The following is an 18763-nucleotide window of genomic DNA, read 5'->3' as shown; positions in this document are numbered from 1 at the left end:
AAGATTAATGGGCTATTAAAAATCTGCTCTGTGCTCACCTGCTCCGATTCCTCCTCACTGATGTTCGTGCGTCCCAGCATTGTAGCCTTCACCGTGGACAGAATCTTCAGCTGGGTGCTTATCGTAGGGATACGCTCACACACCTGCAAAAATGAAACAAGCACTCTCTGGGCTAAGGAGAAACCGTTCTCTCTTTTTTGGTGGACATTGAAACATCTTTCCTGTGAAGACTAAGTGCTTTTGCAAACGACTGCTTTGTTAAGAAACCATCCATCCATCCATTGTCATCCGCTTTATCTGGGTTCGAGTCACGGGGACAGTAGCCTAAGTAAAGAGGCCCAGGTTTCCCTTTCCACAGCCACCTCCTCTAGCTCCTCTGGGAGGATACCCAGGACAGCCGAGAGCTATAATCTCTCCAGCGTGTCCTGGGTCTTCTCCAGGGTCTCCTCCCAGTTGGACATGCCTAGGGAGGCACCCAGGTGGCATCCGGACCAGATGCCCAAACCACCTCAACTGGCTCCTCTACGGGGAGGAGCAGCGACTCTACTCCGAGCCTCTCTCGGATTACCATGCTCTGTACCTTATCTCTAAGGGAGAGCCCGGACACCCTGCAGAGAAAACTAATTACGGCTGCTTGTATTCACAATCTCATTCTTTGGGTCACTACCCAGAGCTCGTGACCAAAGGTAATAGTCGGACCGTAGATTGACCAGTAAATCGAGAGCTTTGCCTTTTGGCTCAGCTCTCTCTTCACCACAATGGTCCGGTCCAGCATCCGCAATACTGCAGCCGCAGCACCGATCTGCCTGTCAATCTCTCATTTCATCCTTCCCTCACTCATGAACAAGAACCCGAGATACTTGAACTCCTTCACTTGAGGCAAGGACTCATTCCTGACCCAGAGAGGGCACTCCAACTGTTAAGAAACCAAACTTGGCTAATTCAGCAAATTCGCAAAAAAGCGAATTGGCGGCATCCAGCACGGTGTAGGCGGGCTGACCTGCAGTAAGTTGGTGCGAATCCTTTTGTCCGTGCACTGCTTGGCCACCTCCTTGGCGAGCCGTGTGACCTCATCCGAGGCCTTGGCGATGTCTTTGGCACACTGGATCAGGGCACGCTTGTTACCGCTGCCTCCGCGCACCAGCCGGGACATCTCCGCCATCAGCAAGGCCATCCGCTTCGCCGCTCCAATGATGTCATTACCCTGAGGACCAACAGCACATGAAGTCGCTTTCAAGAGCTGAAAATGGCTCATCTGGCCAAGTTATGAAGTTTAACCCCATATGTGTTACAGTCACATTTACGTAGTCTGCGCCTTTCGGCAGGTTACTTCAGACCTGTAAAAGTGCACATAAATGCAATGCTGAAGTACCTTTAATGGGTCACAATTAGATACATTTGAGTACATTTTTTCAGAATCTAAATGTGCATTTTAAAATGATACTGTGTCGTGTTTGCAAAAGAAAGTGTTGTTAATCTCAAATTCAACCACTGCAGTTCCATTCATGCATCATGCCTGATGTGAAGTAAGTAGCAGCAACCAGATAAGAATTATACATTTTGTTACAGAGGATAAAGACAACATCCTAATCACATTGGTAATCTTAACCCTTGTCATTAACCTTCAATTTAAATAAACTCAGCACACCATTTCCCTAGTAGTTATCCATTCAGTAGGAATGTTTCCTATACATTATCAATATTTCACTTTAAGAAGCCTTTAAACTGTGAAAAAAAGCATTGTTAATTTCCAACCGCTAAAACCATTGGAAGAGGGCACATTAAAAATCCATTTCTGTGAACAAATTGCAGACATGCAAACGCCTTTATCATGTGTTAACACATGACTCTAATGTTGTTATTTAGTTAGTTCGTGCCCAAAGAAAAGAAAAACAGGCAAGTGATATGACTTCATCACAGTGTAACCCCGAAGTCATTGAGAAACTGTCATCCTTGGCTTCACAGGTTGGCCAAAGCAGAAGGACTGACAGCAGACACTAAGTGACTGGTTCCTCTGTCAAACCAGAGGCTGAAGGGCGTGACAAGCAAACAGTGAGTAGGGATGGACTTGTGAAGCCAGTATCAGTTTGTCCAGGAGGTGCACAACAAACTCGCCATTCCAGCAACCATCACAGGTAACCTCAGCAGCAAATAGACCCAAAAGTGATGCAGCCAATAGCAGCTGGTTTCATCGTTCCCATAGAAACGTCTGGATGCAGAAGGGATGCTGCAGCCCGTCGAGGGCGGGAAGTGGAGGTACCTTACTAGACCACTTGCGAGCTTCCTGGTGCAAGGACTGTGCAGCAGCCAGAATCGGCTGGTTAACGGGCTGATTGGAAGTCATTAAGAGCAGCTCAGGCTCGAAATCGTCCTCGTTGTCTGTGAACTCGTCCTCATCGTCTATATCTACGTCCGCCTCAGCGGGCTCAAAACGCTCCTCTGTCACATCGGGCTGGGGGGGGGTCAGGCGGGTGGGGAGAGTAGGAGGAGGAGCAGGGGGAGGGTACGAAGGGGGAGCAAAGTGGAGAAAGAAGGAGAGAGTTAGTACAAGAGGCCCTGGATTTAGATCTACAGGAGAGGAGAGGGAGACGAAAGCGGTTCAGGGTATGGGAGGAGAGGCAGCATTGTGGTCCTGTTAGGTAAGCTAGGAGGGGTTCTACTGAGCCTAAACTAATCTCAGACTGCAGAAGGAACCTACTGGAAACTCATACTAGCGTGGCAGGGACATCATGGTTTCTATTCTCATGCACACCAGCTGCAAAAAGTAAATGTTGTCTGTTCTCATGGTTTCTCTTTATACAATTCACCGACCAAGAGTGTTTGGTGTTTTCAGTGGCAAAGGCAGCAGTTATTGAAGAACCTTCCAACACACTGACATTCACTACCACTGACACACAAATGAGGCATGAACATGAGGATGCATGCATCACAAACGGAGAAAATGTCCAGCAGAAGGAAAGAGTGACGTACAGTAAGCCAGTCTTTGGAAAGATAGAGAGGAAATAAGAGTATACAGTGACAGACAGCTACAAAAGAAGAAGACCACAGATACACACTAAGAGAAACACCAACCAGACACTAAACATGGTTTCCTGTTTCTTGTACCTACATAGTGTTACCTGACAAGACAGGAAGATTCATGCACGTCAGCTGTTATTGTCTAGACGGAATTGTGATTTGAATTTTGCATGATCTCATATTTAATTGTAATCACAGACGGTCTTCTTCGTTTGTCCACTGGAGAAGATAAACACAAACTAGAAGAAAACAAACTAATGACAAAAACCAAACTGTTTCCAGGCAGTCCTTCCTGCCCCACAGATAGAAACACAACCACCCCCGAAGGTTGCTAAGGTAACAAAAGGTTAGACATTAAGTAATTCATTCAAGGCATGCAAACTCTTTTTGCAAATGACAGTTTTCTTATCTTCACCGAAATTGGAATCATCGAATAGATCTTCCAAATTTCAGGTTAAGTTCATTTGATCTAGAAGTCAGCATCTCACATCAGTGCACAGTTCAATACACACACACACACACACACACACACATCTCTTTCCAAAGTCCTCAGTACCATATCACAATATCAGATAAGCTTAAATGTACTCAAAAATGCTGTTTGTAAGAGAGCTTTAGAGGTGCACAAGCTGATGTTCACAAACTTCACAGCCAGGCTTGCTAATGAATAAAAACCAATTGGTTTAAAACCAATCAGAAACCCGACCTGGTGGGCGGGTGCAGCTCACCTTGCTGGACCACTGGCGAGCCTCGTCATGTAGTTGCCTGGCAGCCACCATCATTGGCTCACTGACCATCTCGCCCGCTTTCTGCTCAGGAAACTCTTCATCTTTCTCCTCAGGTGGAGGGGGTCTGGGGGGAGGCACCTCTCCCTCCGGAAGGGGCGGTTTAGGGGGAGCCTGTTCATCATTTACCTGACAAGACAGGAACTTCTATGACATCTTCATAAATTAGTGAATGATTTACATGTACAATATCTATATATAGCAGTACTAACATGCAGTTGGTCCAGGTCCGGAGGAGGAGGGGGAAAGTCTGGCTCCTGAGGCTGGAAGGCCTCTCGGACCTTCCCCACAGCCGCTAGGATTCTGTAGCCTGAATCCAGGAAGTTCTTCTGACGACCTGCTCAGCAGAACCATGAGAAAGGATTTGGATCAGGAGCTGCTAATACAGTGAATTAATGAAGTGAACTTCTAACTCGCCTCTATGAACTTTGTCACTTTACCTGGATCCTGGATGTTACCGGCCACAGCCTTAGCATCCATAACCATTGGTGGGATGGTTCTGCTAAGTTCATCTGAGGCTGCCTTCACCATCTCCCTGAATTTAGGGTCTTCAGAGTTTTCCACTTCCCTCTTAGCCACAAGTAGCACCCGGTTAGCCCGTCTGGCTATGCTGGTGGCCCCAGCAACTAGCATCTGGGGCTGGACATTGGCCATAGCCACACGAGACTTGTCAATGTCTTTTTTAATGGCCTCTTCTGAGGCATCCAGGAGGGATTTAGTGTCGATAGCTTCATCTACCAAACCTGTCACAACAGAACAAGGTAATATACGTCCATACACAAGACCGAGTTCCTTTGGTTCTTTTTTTTTATTAAAAAAAAAAGAAAAACAAAACAACGTGAACATTTCTTTTTAATGGAGTTTCTTTGTACTATATCCAATCTTAAAAAGGTAAAACTGAGCAATCGTTTTGCATACCGGTCATTTTCTCAATGTTGTCAATCCACTGATTTTTCATGGTCTCAAAATGTTCATAAGCTGCTTGGTTGCCGGGGTTCTTGAGCAGAATGCGTGCAGCAGAGGTGACCTGTGCAGAAGAGTTACACACTGAATCCAACTGTGGGTCCATATAGCACTGCACAAAAAACTGCAATCAGTAAACGTCTCGTTTTTATAGAATTAAATATTGCTTACAGTAGAGAATAAGAAAAGAGCCATCTTTTATTCACTCAACAATTTCAAAGCGCCTTCGTCGTTAGGTTAAACATATAATAACCCATATAACAACCCAGTGTTATAGACAGACCACTCATCGAACACATCGAGTTTTGTCAAGAGCATGCATGCAAGGGCATGCTATGTAAACTCACACACTGCCCGAGAGGTGACTCTCACACATACCTGAGGTGTTAGCTCCCTGGCTGACTTCACAGTGGCCTGGATTCCTTCCACTGTGCTCTTATTGGCTGTCCCCACAGCGGCCGCCTTCTCAGCTGTGGCCCCCAGCCGGTTGGCATGGTTCTCAAAATTAGAGGCTCTTTCTTCAAAGACCTGTGAAAGCAGTGCAGACAGAAAGACAGCATGCGTTTGTTAATTGCTTTCTCTGTTTCCCGGCTGTCTGTTGAGTAACGGCTGTTAGAAGTGAATTCTTGTCTGGCTCAGAGCTGTGCAGTGTGTGTGTGTGTGTGTGTGTGTGTGTGTGTGTGTGTGTGTGTGTGTCTCCCACCTCCTCCCGGCCAGGGGCCTCGAGCGGAGCTGTAGCTGCCACAGCCAGAAGCTTGATGGGAGTTGTAGTATCACTAAATACATCAGATACCTCTTGGGTCATTGCCTCCTGCATTTTTGCCTTTAAGTCCTAAAATCAGGGCACAATTTATAAAATTACCACCTAAATATATCACAGTTGTAATTACATGAAGAATTACAATTTTACTTCTGCTACACAATTTTCCAAACATCAGCAAAGGAAAAATATGGACAGTTCCTGTTGAGGCCAGTAGATGGTGCTGCTTGATCCTGCAGTAAAACACAGCTTGGCTGACATTTGGAGTCTTCTGTTAGCAACTAGCCTTGCTGTAGTGTTGTGTTCGGGGGCTCTTACTTTGAGGGTTTCCAAGAGCTGAGCGGCTACAGCGCGGCCCTGGGGGCTCTCGGCCTCCCCGCGCACGGCCACCTCAGCCAGCTGCAGCATCAGCTGGTCAGCCCGCTCACACCTGGCCAGCAGCTCCTGCCTGTATGGGCCCGGCAGGGAGTTGGCCAGCCGGCGGCCTTCTGCAATCAGCCCACGGATAGCGGCCTGGCCTGGCCACCGCCACATGACCGCACAGGGGGGAGAGAGAGAGACAGGGATGCAGAGAGAGAGACAGGGATACAGGGAGAAGGACAGGGGTACAGAGAGATATTTGTCATGAATAGGACATGGAAATGTACATGGCAGTGGCAGAATTAGTTGTGATCAATCATCATTAGTTGATTCTGCTGCAGAAGTCCAGGGACCTGGCCATGGGCTTGGCTACACACAGATGAATAAGACACCCAATATGCGAGTGCCATCCTCTGGGACATGTAGATAGCCTCAAATTATTTGCTCTCCTTCATTACAGAGCAACTGGCCAACCAATACAAATATAAACCGATACCCAAGCACTTAACAGCCAGTGATTCAGTTCTACAATGACAATGTACTCACGGGCCATTTGTATCTCTATTTTCTATCTAAAATTTACTGCCAAATGAATTTGGAAAATTAGGTTCATGTTATGAGTGTAAAATTACAGTACATGTAGTTCATCTGTTAGTATGCACAATTCACTACTCAACCTCTTTCTCTTTCATTATTCTCAACACATGATTAACTCTGATGTGGTTGTGGGTGTTGAACTGGTACCAGGGTGACAGGCCCAACACAGCTGATGAGGTTTTTCTAACAAGGTGTTTTTAACTGTGTGTGGTGAGTGTATGCCATGCAGTTCTCCACCTACCTGTCCAAACTGAGCTACTGTGCATGGCCTGAAGGAATTTCAAAATTCTAAGGAAATATACATTACTGTTTATTCCAGTATCATTAGTATAATAGCTCACCCACGCCACGGTCATCCCCGCCCGGGTTGTTAATCCAGCGCGTGGCCTGTTCCATCTTGCCCTCCAGGGTCACTGCAGCCTTGGCAGGCCGCATGTTGGCCACAGCGCGGTTCGTCTTCGCCTGCAGGTTCTGCAGAGCAGTGCCAATCTGTTTGGCCAGGGCCCGGGCCTCAGGAGAATCCCCTTTACCCCTGAAAGGTAGAACAGGGCAGCTCTAATCACACGTTCACAGCAAACCACAAGGAGTAGACCAAGACATGGAGACAACCCCTGTGTTAAAAGGCACAGTTAATCAATGAAAAGGACCGAATAATGAAAACCCAGTTATAGTGGCTGCCACTCAAGTTATATTTAAGAGCTTTCAACCTTTCAACAGTGGGCCTGGACCCCCACATTATACAACAACTGCAGAGATCCAATGCAGGTAAAACATGCCACCTGCTGGATACATGCGTTTGAAGCACTCGCCTGAAAAAAGAGAACCTGAGAGTTACACCGCACACGTCTTTCTGTTTAATGAAAATAATGGAGAATACTGACACCAAGACTGGTAAACTAAATACAGTGAAAATATTTTAGTCAAAATTATCTTTTAAATACAGTGACTTATCAGCCAAGGCTAAGTTCAAATCATTATCAGGTTTACCTCAGGTTGAAAACCCCAGTTCAATACTTTTTAAAAGATCAGGCAGCAAAAGAGAAACACAAATAAGGCATTTAGAAAATGTTCTGTGGTCATGTCTGTAGTCATGTAGTCATGAGGCTCTCTGGAATACATACTGCTTGCGAAGTTCAACGAGCTTGGCAGTCAGGCCCGCGATGTCGCTGATGGAGCGCAGGATGTCGTCCCTCTCCTTGGGGTCCTCGCAGAGGTCGGCGATGCGTTTGGCCTCGGCCAGCAGGGCACGAATGTTCTCCTCCCCCTCGGGACCGCCGTGAGGATCGGCCAGCCAGCTCTGCCCACACACAGAGTGTTCACCCCACACAGAACACCAGTGCAGCAGCACAGCAGAGACTACGTCCTCACACGCAGCCTCGTGCCAGCCGGGCCTTCACATATCACTGTGGTCTTATACGCAAACGTCTATCGCCGATTCGTAAGCAGCCTGCATCATCTTAACATTCTGAAACAGTAAATGATTCATTGATTTATTTCAGAGTAAGCAGAGGCTGGGATAATAAAAGCAGTAATCTGGGGGAAAAAGAGACCCTAGACCAGTTCCCTGCAGGCCTTCAGGACAGCAGGAGTCAGGACCCAGCAGGAAGCATCTTCTTAAGATTCCTACTTTCCCTCGCGTTGCCGTCAGACTGACGGATCTTCATGGTGCTATTTCTGCTCCTTGTCATTCAGCACATGGGACGTTACATAACGATATACATATGCCGCTGTGGTTGTGGTCATGTTACTGCCTCTGTGGTCTGATGTGAGTGCATCTCGACACAACGCTTCGGCCGTAAGGCTGTCCTGCAGGGGCATTCTGTCTCCCACCGTCTCCACAGCCATATGTCACAGAACAAGGAGATGAAATAATATCCTGTAATGGCTGTCAAGTCTGATCTCTAGTTAGAAGATGATCCATCTGCAGCTGTGATTGTTTCTGCGCTCTGGGATGTGCGTAAAAATACAGTGCCTTGCAGAATAACGTGTGAAGCTACGGAGAAGTAAGCAAGTTCCCCAACCACGGCCGTGCTGCCTGTGTGGGCTTGTCTCACCTGTGCAGCATCTATTCTCTTGGCTATGGCCTGCTTGGCATTGCTCAGGATCTCCAGCTTGCGAGCAGCATTCTCCACTTTCCCCACCAGGATGTCCAACCCCTGTGCCACCTGCTGGGCTTTCTGCATACCCATGGGCGTAGGTCCCTGGCCTCTGAAAAACACGAAGGTCCAGAGTTTCAGTCCTCACAACCCACCAATCAACTTTTTTTTTCTCTAGCCAACCTCCCAGTGCTGCTGTAGCTACCAGGTATTCAATGTTCTTAATGAATTTGTTCAAATGAGTTAAGAACCATTACGGATTATAACGATTATGTATAATATAGTGATAACAATATGCAAAGTGATAATTATTGGGGTTAGGTGGACCAAGAAAAGAGGGGAAGAGAAAGAATAAAAAGGGAAAAGATAGAAGGGCAGGAAAAAAAAAAAAGTGGACTGTCTGGTGAGACCCGCCTAATGGGTTGAAAAATACCTCAACAGACGATAGCGGATTCACCAACAGTCATACAAAGTAACACAAAAAGAAATAATGGGATGTGTATGAGACACTGAGTTGCCAGTGAGAATGGGAGACTGATGTCTGCATGAATCATGCCTTGGAAAAATGCTCTTAAGTTCTGGCAGCAGATATTAAACTATTCGCATGGCCTGATTGTGCAAACCCAGGCAGCGCTGACCCGGTACTGTTCCTGCCTCTCTGGCCCAGCACTCTGCTGGGTTAACCGCATGCATGGGCTGATTATCCGAGACGAAGCTTCAAATCTTGCTTCAGATACATCTCTGTAATGATGTCAGGCTCTTTCCTCAGATCCCAAGACTCATGTTTGCGATCTACCTCTCAGACTCCACACACATCAGCACGATGCATTGTCCTTTGAGAATAACACACACTATGCCTAAAGCTTTTCTAAAATAAATCAAAAGACAGAATATTTGTGCGCTGTACTAACAGCAAATCTGGCATGGGCAAACAGCATGCTATGTTTATTAATGTGCAGGCCACAGGGCATTATCCACTTATTATCAAATTATCAAATATGCACAAGTGGTGTATATAAGTATATGATCTGCTTTATTGGAGTGCTGTAGTGTACTACAAGCCTCATAGTGCTTAAACACATGCAGTCAGTGTGCACATATGATCTTTTGTTTCTGTCAGGAGATTGAAGCGTGGTGTTACTCTGAACGTGCTGAGGGGCTGTACCTAGCACGCACGTCCGACACCTGATCCGTCATCTGGCCCAAGGTCTTAACCGTTCCCAGGATCTCCCTGCGCTCCTTGCCAGCACACAGTTCTCCTACTTTCCCAGCCTCATCCAGGATATGACGCAGAGCCTGGTCACCTGCAGCCCCTGCATAGCATCCCCACACACGCACACACACACACACACACACACACACACACAAGGCCCCATACTGGTGTCCAAGGTACACATCCACTTACTGGATATTTTTGTCGGATGTATCCGATTTTATTTATTGACTAGGTTTATTCATAGTTGAGATTACCAGAACTATTGAAATTCAGATCTTTGTATTGAACGAATAGTTTAATGTCTGTCTAAACGTGTCCACGCTGTAGCTTGGAACCTTTTCTGTGCTCCAGTGCATGGTTTACCTGGCAGGCCATGAGGGTCTCTGAGCCAGGATTTAGCCAGATTCATCTTTGACTCAATCAGTGCCAGTGCTCTCTTCATGGCTTCTGTGTCCTTCAAAGGGGGTGGGGGGGGGGGGGGGGGGGGGGGGGGGGGGTAGAGACAGAAAAGGTAAGAGAAAGACACAAAGACAAACAGAGCATAAAACTAAACATCTCAAGGCTATTAAGTCAGCACAGATCAACTGCTGCCAGACCCCAGTTTTATGGTTGTTATTATTAAAAAGCAGTTTGTGTGTATGTGATGTTTCACTCAGAGTATGCAGGAGGGGAGGGGGAGACTGCAGTGCAAGGTGACCCTCTGAAACATCAGAACACAGCACGCACACACACTCTCTCTCTCTCTCACACACACACACACACACACATGCACCTGGAGGGAGTCACATAATCACCACTTCACACTCCATTGCACCCACACACACGTTTAGAGGAAATTTCAAGCCTGTCTGGCTTACTGTCTCCACCTGTGTGTCTGCCTGTTCCCTGCTGCCCTGAACAGTCAGGTCCATTAGCACACATGGGGATGCGCTGTGCTCTTACCAGAAGATGGAAGATGCTAAATTCATTTGGTCAGACATGACAGGAGATAGAGAAAGCACGAGGCAGCAGCAAGACATTCATAGCAGTGTAGATCAGCTACGCACATTTGTGCATATCATTAGCACCTAGTGCTGTCTGAAATTTTGGACAAAGCAAAAAGGCGTGATGGGCCAAGTCTCGCCAAACAGATGAGACTCCGTTCAGCAAGAATGAATTAGATCCACCCCTTCTAATCTCTTGTGCCTTCTGTGCCTATATCCAGTAACGGCTGCACTCAAACCCACATGAGATTTGAGATTAAATTATTTGTAAACTAATGAGTCATTTCCTGTTTTGTCTTCCTTATTAGTTGGAGTCACCGTAGTGCTTGGTTGCACGCAGGAACAGCACAGTTTAATATGATGCCTTAAAGTAGCATCTGATTTGTGACTCGCTAAAGTAGCATCACTAACATCATCTAGCACACATCATCCCCAGCACACACTGTTCCCAGCACACACAGCCCCAACACACATGGTCCACAGCACACACAGCCCCAACACACACTGTCGCCAGCAAACATAGCTCGCAGTCCACACAGCCCCAACACACACAGCCCCAGCATACACAGCCCAACACACACGGTTCCCAGCACACACGGTTCCCAGCACATACGGGCCCCAGCGCACACGGGCCCCAGCACACACGGGCCCCAGCACACAGCCCCTAAACATACACAGCTCCAAACACACATACAACCCTCAGTACTTTCCCCAGTGCGCATAGTTACACTGCGTACTCCATCCATAGATGCTCAAAATGCAGATAGGAACCTGAGCAAAAGTGTGCTGTAAATGTGTGTGATGTACCCACTCGCGCACACACACACACACACACATACACACAGGCATAAGGTAGAGAAACAGCTGAAGCCTGTGTAGTTTAGAAGAAGGTAACCAATCAATGTTTAATGATGTGATCAGAGGACCCTTTGAACACCCACTCACTGAATACACAGTGAGTCTCTGCTATCGGACGTTGACACATGAATGTCTGTGTCCTCAAATTACAAGCAATGAGTGCAGAGCAGTGAGCATCAAGCATCATTGAGTCTAGTCTTCAGGTTGTGGCCAAAGCCGACAGTGTCTAGTGTAGGTAAGAAAGCAAAGAAGCTGATGAAGCACATTTCTACCTCATCTACTACAGCTTTCAGTCAGGATGTTCACACTGGTATCAGAACAATGTTTTGTTCACTCCAGCCATACAGCATTTCAGTATGTATGTTATGCTCTATATACGTAAGTGTTAGGGTGTTAAGGACTAGGGCTAGGATCAGAGTGGTTGGATGTACAACATGTACTAGAATCATTCTTGCACAGAGATGAAAACTTCATTTTCACATGTGCTGTTATACATGCAATATGCATATTTGATTGCATGTGATCACAGGGCCTTTAATAAGCAATTGTGGACATTTTCTCCCCTTTCTCCATATTTGTGTGTATGTGTGTACGCTAAATGTGCTATCAATGCTATTAAAAACTCTTAATCCAGCTTTCATGCTGCCAATCACAGGCAAGACTGTGTCTCAGTTTGAAAATATTATTCAAGGAATAATTTAACTGGAAGACTACATGTGAAAATAATACCAATAAAATAATAAATAAAAAAAAGTAACACCAGAAATAATAAGTGATGTCTAGAGTTTTTGAGTTAACACCCAAAGACAAAAGGACTTTAAATCCAGAGTGGTACAAACTACATAACTACACTACATAACACAACGTACTGAAGGATATCTTCAATCCACACATTCACACTAAACGACGGTACCTAAAGGAAGTGCTGCTCTGATAGGTAGGAACTAGAGGAATGGCAGGTCGGTCAGGAAACGCAGCATTCCTTCGGGTTAAACTCCACAGACAGAATGAGCATAGCTCACAGACAGACAGTGATGGCCACAAGGCCCTTAGACAGAAACATAAAGTCATTAAATGTTAAGAAGAGAGACGAGATAGCAGTGACACTCTGTGAGAGACAGAGACAGTGCAACGGGACACATTCAAAAAAGCAAGGCATTTGAAAAGCACAGAGATGGAGAGATGAGTCCTGCTCATTAGTGCTCCTCTGAGCCACACATGGAGAGATGAGTCCTGCTCATTAGTGCTCCTCTGAGGCACACATGGATGCACTGCTTTTATGAACTACAGCACGCTGTCCTTCACAGACACCAACATACAGTATGTTGACTCTGTCTGACAAATACTGCAACCCACACAATGAATGCAATAAGGACAACTACATTGTCTTATATTAAACACACACACACACACACACACGCACATACACGCACGCGCGCGCGCACACACACACACACAGAGTATGCCACAGCATGAAAGACTCATCTGTCACATGCCAGAGCATGATGCAGTGGGGAAAGAGGAAGCCTTACCTTCTACAGGGAGTTAAAGAATGGAGGAGTACAGAAAAGAAAGAGAACAAAAAGGAAGAAAATCCTGTTTTTAAAACAGTTACATCAGGGTGAACAGAAAATCAGAGGAGGCAGAACAAATTAACACATGCGTCACAAAAATTGAAAATTGGCACAGTGGGCAGGAGAAAATTCTAAATAGCTACGATAAAGAACAGTAAAGGGACACTCAGGCACAGACAGGAGTGAAACTATCACTCTATCCACTTTCTAAAGTTGCATTCCACTACCAGATGATGCTGCATTTGGGGAAATGCCTGAAAATGACTTGGTAATATCCGGTTTTTTTATGACTTGGCAGAGACTCCTAAGTGAAGCTCTGTGTGGAATCTGTCACAGTTATTTATCATAATGCAGCAGTACTGTAAGTCTAGCTGTGAACAGAGTGGGAAATATGGCTATTTATTACATTTGTTACAAGTTCTGCATGAATGAGTGCCATGTGGTCCCTCATAAAGTTATCTTTACGGCCTAAACACGCTGTTATATCTACAACGGGCTTGAATAAAGCTTGTGTGTGTGTGTGTGTGTGTATGTGTGTGTGTGTGTGTGTGTGAAATGAAAAGAGAGTAGGAGAAACTGGTCGTTTAAAGTGTGGGATGGGGGCATAGTGGGTTGTATGAAGGGGACGTGCAGTGTAAGGGGGTTACATTCATACTGGACCGTGGAACACGTGGAAACAATTTTCCTACTGTGATCTTGTGTATATGTATAGTGGCAAGACATTGGATTCGATTAGATACTTTGTTGGCCCAGGCGTCTTCGTCCCAAGAGGTGAGCTGCAGCACTCTGACGATCTCGTTGATCTCAGCACTCATCTTCTCGAAGGTGTAGTTCCTGTTCTTCAGAGCCTCCTCCACCCCTTGGCTCTTGGAACACTTAGTGGTGACGTAGATCTTCACAGCTGAAGAATGGTAAGAACAGTGTTCACGACTGAAGCGTGTTCACGCTTTGACATGCCGCCCTCCTCTTTTGCACCGTGTGGGGAAAGGGAGCAGGGCTCAGGGCAGTAGATCACACACGAACGCTGTCATTTCAAAGGTGCTTCTATCAGGCCAGCCTTCAGATTTGCTTGCATATGCAGGACGAATCAGCAGCTAGCAAGAGCCTGGGGGGGGGGGGGGGGGGGGGGGGGTCTCTCTCGGCATCGGCAGCTCAATCACTGCAATTATCACGGTTGCCATACCAACTGTTACGGGGTAGCCAGCGGCGGCTCGGTCTCTCACCTGATATGAGAACGGGCAGCAGTTCCTTCACCGTGTTCATGGAGGACACCAGCATCATGCGGTGCTCCTGGTGCGTCAGCTCCTGCTGACGCTCGTCAATCATCTTCGCCATCTTAGTCATCCCTAAACGGCAGCAACAGGGGGGCCCTCCGTGAGCAAAGCGTGTGGGTAACGGCCTTTCACGGTACAATGCGACTGACATTCACTTTCCGAAGGCCGTGCAATCAATAGAGTGAGTGGTGGTGAATATGGGAAGTACCCGGTCCCAGGTTTTTAGTGTACGTGATCAAGTCCTCCATGGTCTCCACAACCTCTGCTACTGTAAGATACTCCAGGATGCCTTTACACACACGGATGATTTTACGCACCTGGAGGAGAAAATGGACACGGTGCCTTGAAATTGCTTAGAAGTATATAAGTATATAAGTATAAGTATATATGGGAGTGGCTACACAAAGCTAGTGAATATGGTAGTTGCCCATTGGATAATGTGCACGTAATAGCCTATTGGTGATAGGGGAACAGAGCTATGAGTAACTATATTACTAATTTGGACAAACTATCCCTACGTCTGACTGAAGAGAACATGATGCACTAGAAAAACTGCCAGTGAATTTGATCTTGTTTCATTTCTTCTTCTTTCATTCACTTCTTCTTTTGTCAAGTAAATGAGATATAATGGGGTCAGAGCAGGGTTGCAGGGATGAGGAGTTCAGGGCAGTATCTTGTCTTGTGATAATGAGTCTTGTGACCTGCTAAAGCCATGCTGCTACCTCTTAAATAACTTGGCCTGATAAAAGACACAGAGTGTCCTGAGCATGCGCGTGAGGTCATGTGCTCAAGCTGAATTCTATTACGCTGGCACAGCACACAGTGAGGATTAGAAGATCAGAGACCCCAGACGAACAAGAGCAAACGCCTCCCGACATTTGATTCCTGTGTTTGAGGAGTCAAAGACACTTCACATCCTATTATGTCAAGAAAAGGCCGGAAAGTAAAGCCAGCGCTAGCTTTTATAAATAATTAAACGCGTTAGAGTAAAGGCTGCGTTATGATTAAAGGCCGCAAATAGTTTAAACTGACACTGAAAAGGTGGCAGTGGGCAATACTGAGGAAGATTTGGCACCATACCTCCAGTTCCTAAACACGTTCTTCTGATTCTACTGGGCATGCATTTTATCACACTTGCACAAAAGTGTGCCGTCTTACCATAGTATCACCATGTGGTGATGGCAGCAGGTGTTTGCAAAGCCTTTCAAGTATGGAAGAGCCAATTAAAAGAATTATTTCTTTTGCTTTCAAACTGTAGATCTGTGTACCTCTGCTTCATCAAAGGTGAGCAGCAGGTCTGACGTGCCTGATAAAATACCACGGGAACCATCGATGAGGTAATCTCGGGCAGGGACCGAGTATGGGTCTGCCTTCAGCATCTGAGCTGCCTCTACCAGCTTTGCACAGGCATTCTCCACCCTGGGAGGGAGGGAGGGAGGGAGGGAGAGAGAGAGAGAGAGAGAGAGAGAGAGAGAGAGAGAGAGAGAGAGAGAGAGAGAGAGTCCATTGTTATTCAGAGACATTTACTGGAACATCAGTAATGGAAGCTTATGGACACATGGTGCAGTCCCTGTGTAATTGGACGGTGACAGTGCTTATTGCTTTAACTCTATACCTCCGCATATTAGATTTGAAATGAAGAAATAAACATGATGTCAACAAACTCATGGAACACTATGTGTGGAATAAGGAAGGCATTAGCAACTGATCCAAACTGTCCTACTCTCTCTCTGAAACAGGGTTTGATACACTTGTGGCTGCCAGTGGAACCGCTGTAAAGTACCAAACATGGCAGCTTCATTTAAAATGTTTATTTGCTAATGGAATATGTAAATTTGCTAACGATGGTTCCATAAAAGGGTTGAATACAATTATCCCAATTTGATTTAATCAACATAAATTGGCATTCTACATTTTAATCATTTAAAATACATAATCATTTAAAATCCAAAGTGTTGGACTACAAAGCTATTAAAACAACAACAACAACGTGTCACTAGCCATGGACTTGCATTGGGTTTGCTGGAAATACTGACTGACGTCTTAAACATAATATTTAACAGTAATATATTTTACAATGTTTTTACAATATTACACCACTGAACAAATACATTTTGTGATACACAATGAGAAATAACCATCCACTGTTTAATATTATGTGATTTTGTCCAAGATGTATGACAAAAGTCCATCCTTCCAAACATGTAAACTGCTGATGTAAACTGCTACACAGCAGGTAGGCAATTGGACCCATCAATCTCTGCTCTCAAAATAAGTACAAATGTGGGAAATGCTTCCATGTAGGGATGGACGATTTTATACCATCATCGATCCTGAAGATGTGCGCGATCAGCTTTTCAAGTGAATCATTTTGTTGTGCTACTAATCTCCTACTATAAAACATGAAAAAACCTTAGATGGCTAGTACACAGTGCTGATTGACATATTATACCAAGTGCTTCTATAATAGGGTATAATAGGGTCTCTTTCATGTGTGTTTTCATTAAAAAAATGTCTACAGTTCTAAAACTCAGATTTGAGTAACAAAGGTGATGGCTATGCACCTCCATTCACCTCCACCTCATCTGAAGGAACATAAGTGTCTTTCAGTCAGGTCATAAAACCCCACTCATCTCTACCTTAAGCTGTCTTTGGCCTACATATTACAACATTTGAGAAAATAAGATAAAGCATATGCCAACCCTAGATGGAGAGAGGTGAGTGAGACAGTCACACTTTATCTGTATAAAGATATCACACCATTTAAAACTGTGTACAATGTGGGGTATAAGGCACTGACACACTTATGGTATAACAAAGTCACTAATTCTTTGTGCAGAGAGCACAACAAATAAAGCTCTGTTTACATTTTACTAAGCCTGTTTTTTTATCTGCATTACTACTACAACATGTGACAATCTGTTTAATTGATGTAACTAAGTATTGATTATAGATTTATTTATTATTTAGAAATATTAAATCTATATTAAATCAGGTTTTTAATTATCAGTTTGAAAACTTTAATGCAATCTTTAATGTAGTATTGTATTTCAGATGGCACAAACAGAGAAGCCCATAGACTGTTTTGACATTCTGGATATTCTCAAAAGTGTGACGCTGGGCGGCGGTAGACGGACGAGACACAGAATCCGTACTTTAGTGGCAAACGTCACTTTAATCAACACATAATATTGCGCAATAGCGCACGGAGAACAGAGATACACACACAACGTGTAGACTGTAGACAACGACGAGCACAGGACACTGCGCGAGCGCACATTAAATAGACAAACCACATTAACCCCAGGTGATTACGAGACGATTCACAGGTGAGACGGATTATCACATGACATAGCCATCACCACGAAATATCCACAGACGCAGACGATGCACGTAGACTACGTAAACACACGCCCAAAAGGGAGGGGCCGGGGTCCTCAACGTGACAGACGCCCCCTCCAAGGGCACTACCCGTCCCGGGGTGCCAACAGGACCGAGTGCCCCGAACCCACGACGATGGGCGGATCCGACGCGCTCAGTCCTGCGTCTGGGAGGTGACTGCCCTTGGTGAAGCGTCCGCCACGGACCGCCTAGAACACCCTCCCTGGGAAGACGGGGGAAAAGACGGAAGACACATTAAACGGAACGTTCACAAACACACAAACAGGCACGCTCACACACAGTGGCACAAGAGGGAAAAACGGGTTTGGTACACAAAGGGGAAGACTGACAAACACGGGAACACACACACACGACATGGGCGCCAGGCCTCGCGCCAGGAGGAGAGCGAGCAGGGGAGAGAGGTCCGGAGCTGCTGGTGCTGCAGGCGCTGCGGTAGGCGGTGCTCCTCCTGCCTTGCTGCGGACTCTCCGCCAGGTGCAGCGCGGCGGGCGGACGTGCCAGGTGCAGCGCGGCGGGCTGACGTGCCAGGGGCAGCGCGGCGGGCTGACGTGCCAGGGGCAGCGCGGCGGGCTGACGTGCCAGGGGCAGCGCGGCGGGCTGACGTGCCAGGGGCAGCGCGGCGGACGGACTGACCGAACGGGCCGTGTGAGTGGTCCCCTTCGGTCTCCATTTCTTCCTCCTCTCCCTGGCTCCACTCCATGGGCTGCTCCGGGCTGCCACCCCGGGGAGCAGTCCATATCACTGTCTCTGGAGCGAGCGGAAGAGGGCGTCCGCTTCCCTCTTACGGTCTCCGCAGACCTCTCTGAGGGGGGAGGGCTCTCTTCTTCCTCCGTAGTGTAGGAAGCCCTCCTCCTCCTCACCCTTCTCTGCGGTGCGA

The 18763-nt window shown here is 46.3% G+C and overlaps 1 protein-coding gene across 4 annotated transcripts in view; it reads right to left on the bottom strand.

Moving 5' to 3' along the window:
* vcla (vinculin a) overlaps positions 1 to 18763 on the bottom strand; it is a 36313-nt gene that overhangs the window by 2180 nt on the left and 15370 nt on the right. The window contains exons 3-21 of one of the 4 annotated variants that reach the window (XM_076974605.1): positions 15753 to 15903; positions 14693 to 14801; positions 14434 to 14556; positions 13951 to 14111; positions 10159 to 10252; positions 9745 to 9892; positions 8538 to 8691; positions 7605 to 7780; positions 6825 to 7015; positions 5845 to 6044; positions 5470 to 5598; positions 5145 to 5294; positions 4722 to 4830; positions 4244 to 4546; positions 4016 to 4140; positions 3747 to 3932; positions 2261 to 2452; positions 1001 to 1204; positions 39 to 143 (exon numbers count right to left, since the gene is read on the bottom strand). In XM_076974605.1, the coding sequence (XP_076830720.1) occupies positions 39 to 143; positions 1001 to 1204; positions 2261 to 2452; positions 3747 to 3932; positions 4016 to 4140; positions 4244 to 4546; positions 4722 to 4830; positions 5145 to 5294; positions 5470 to 5598; positions 5845 to 6044; positions 6825 to 7015; positions 7605 to 7780; positions 8538 to 8691; positions 9745 to 9892; positions 10159 to 10252; positions 13951 to 14111; positions 14434 to 14556; positions 14693 to 14801; positions 15753 to 15903 (3010 nt within the window). The remainder of the gene's footprint in view (positions 1 to 38; positions 144 to 1000; positions 1205 to 2260; positions 2453 to 3746; positions 3933 to 4015; positions 4141 to 4243; positions 4547 to 4721; positions 4831 to 5144; positions 5295 to 5469; positions 5599 to 5844; positions 6045 to 6824; positions 7016 to 7604; positions 7781 to 8537; positions 8692 to 9744; positions 9893 to 10158; positions 10253 to 13950; positions 14112 to 14433; positions 14557 to 14692; positions 14802 to 15752; positions 15904 to 18763) is intronic. The other 3 variants (XM_076974606.1, XM_076974607.1, XM_076974608.1) reach the window with 3 other exon arrangements.

This window comes from Brachyhypopomus gauderio, chromosome 15, assembly GCF_052324685.1.
Source record: "Brachyhypopomus gauderio isolate BG-103 chromosome 15, BGAUD_0.2, whole genome shotgun sequence".
In the NCBI taxonomy this organism is placed as follows: domain Eukaryota; kingdom Metazoa; phylum Chordata; class Actinopteri; order Gymnotiformes; family Hypopomidae; genus Brachyhypopomus; species Brachyhypopomus gauderio.
This window is presented reverse-complemented; position numbering and strand designations above follow the sequence as displayed.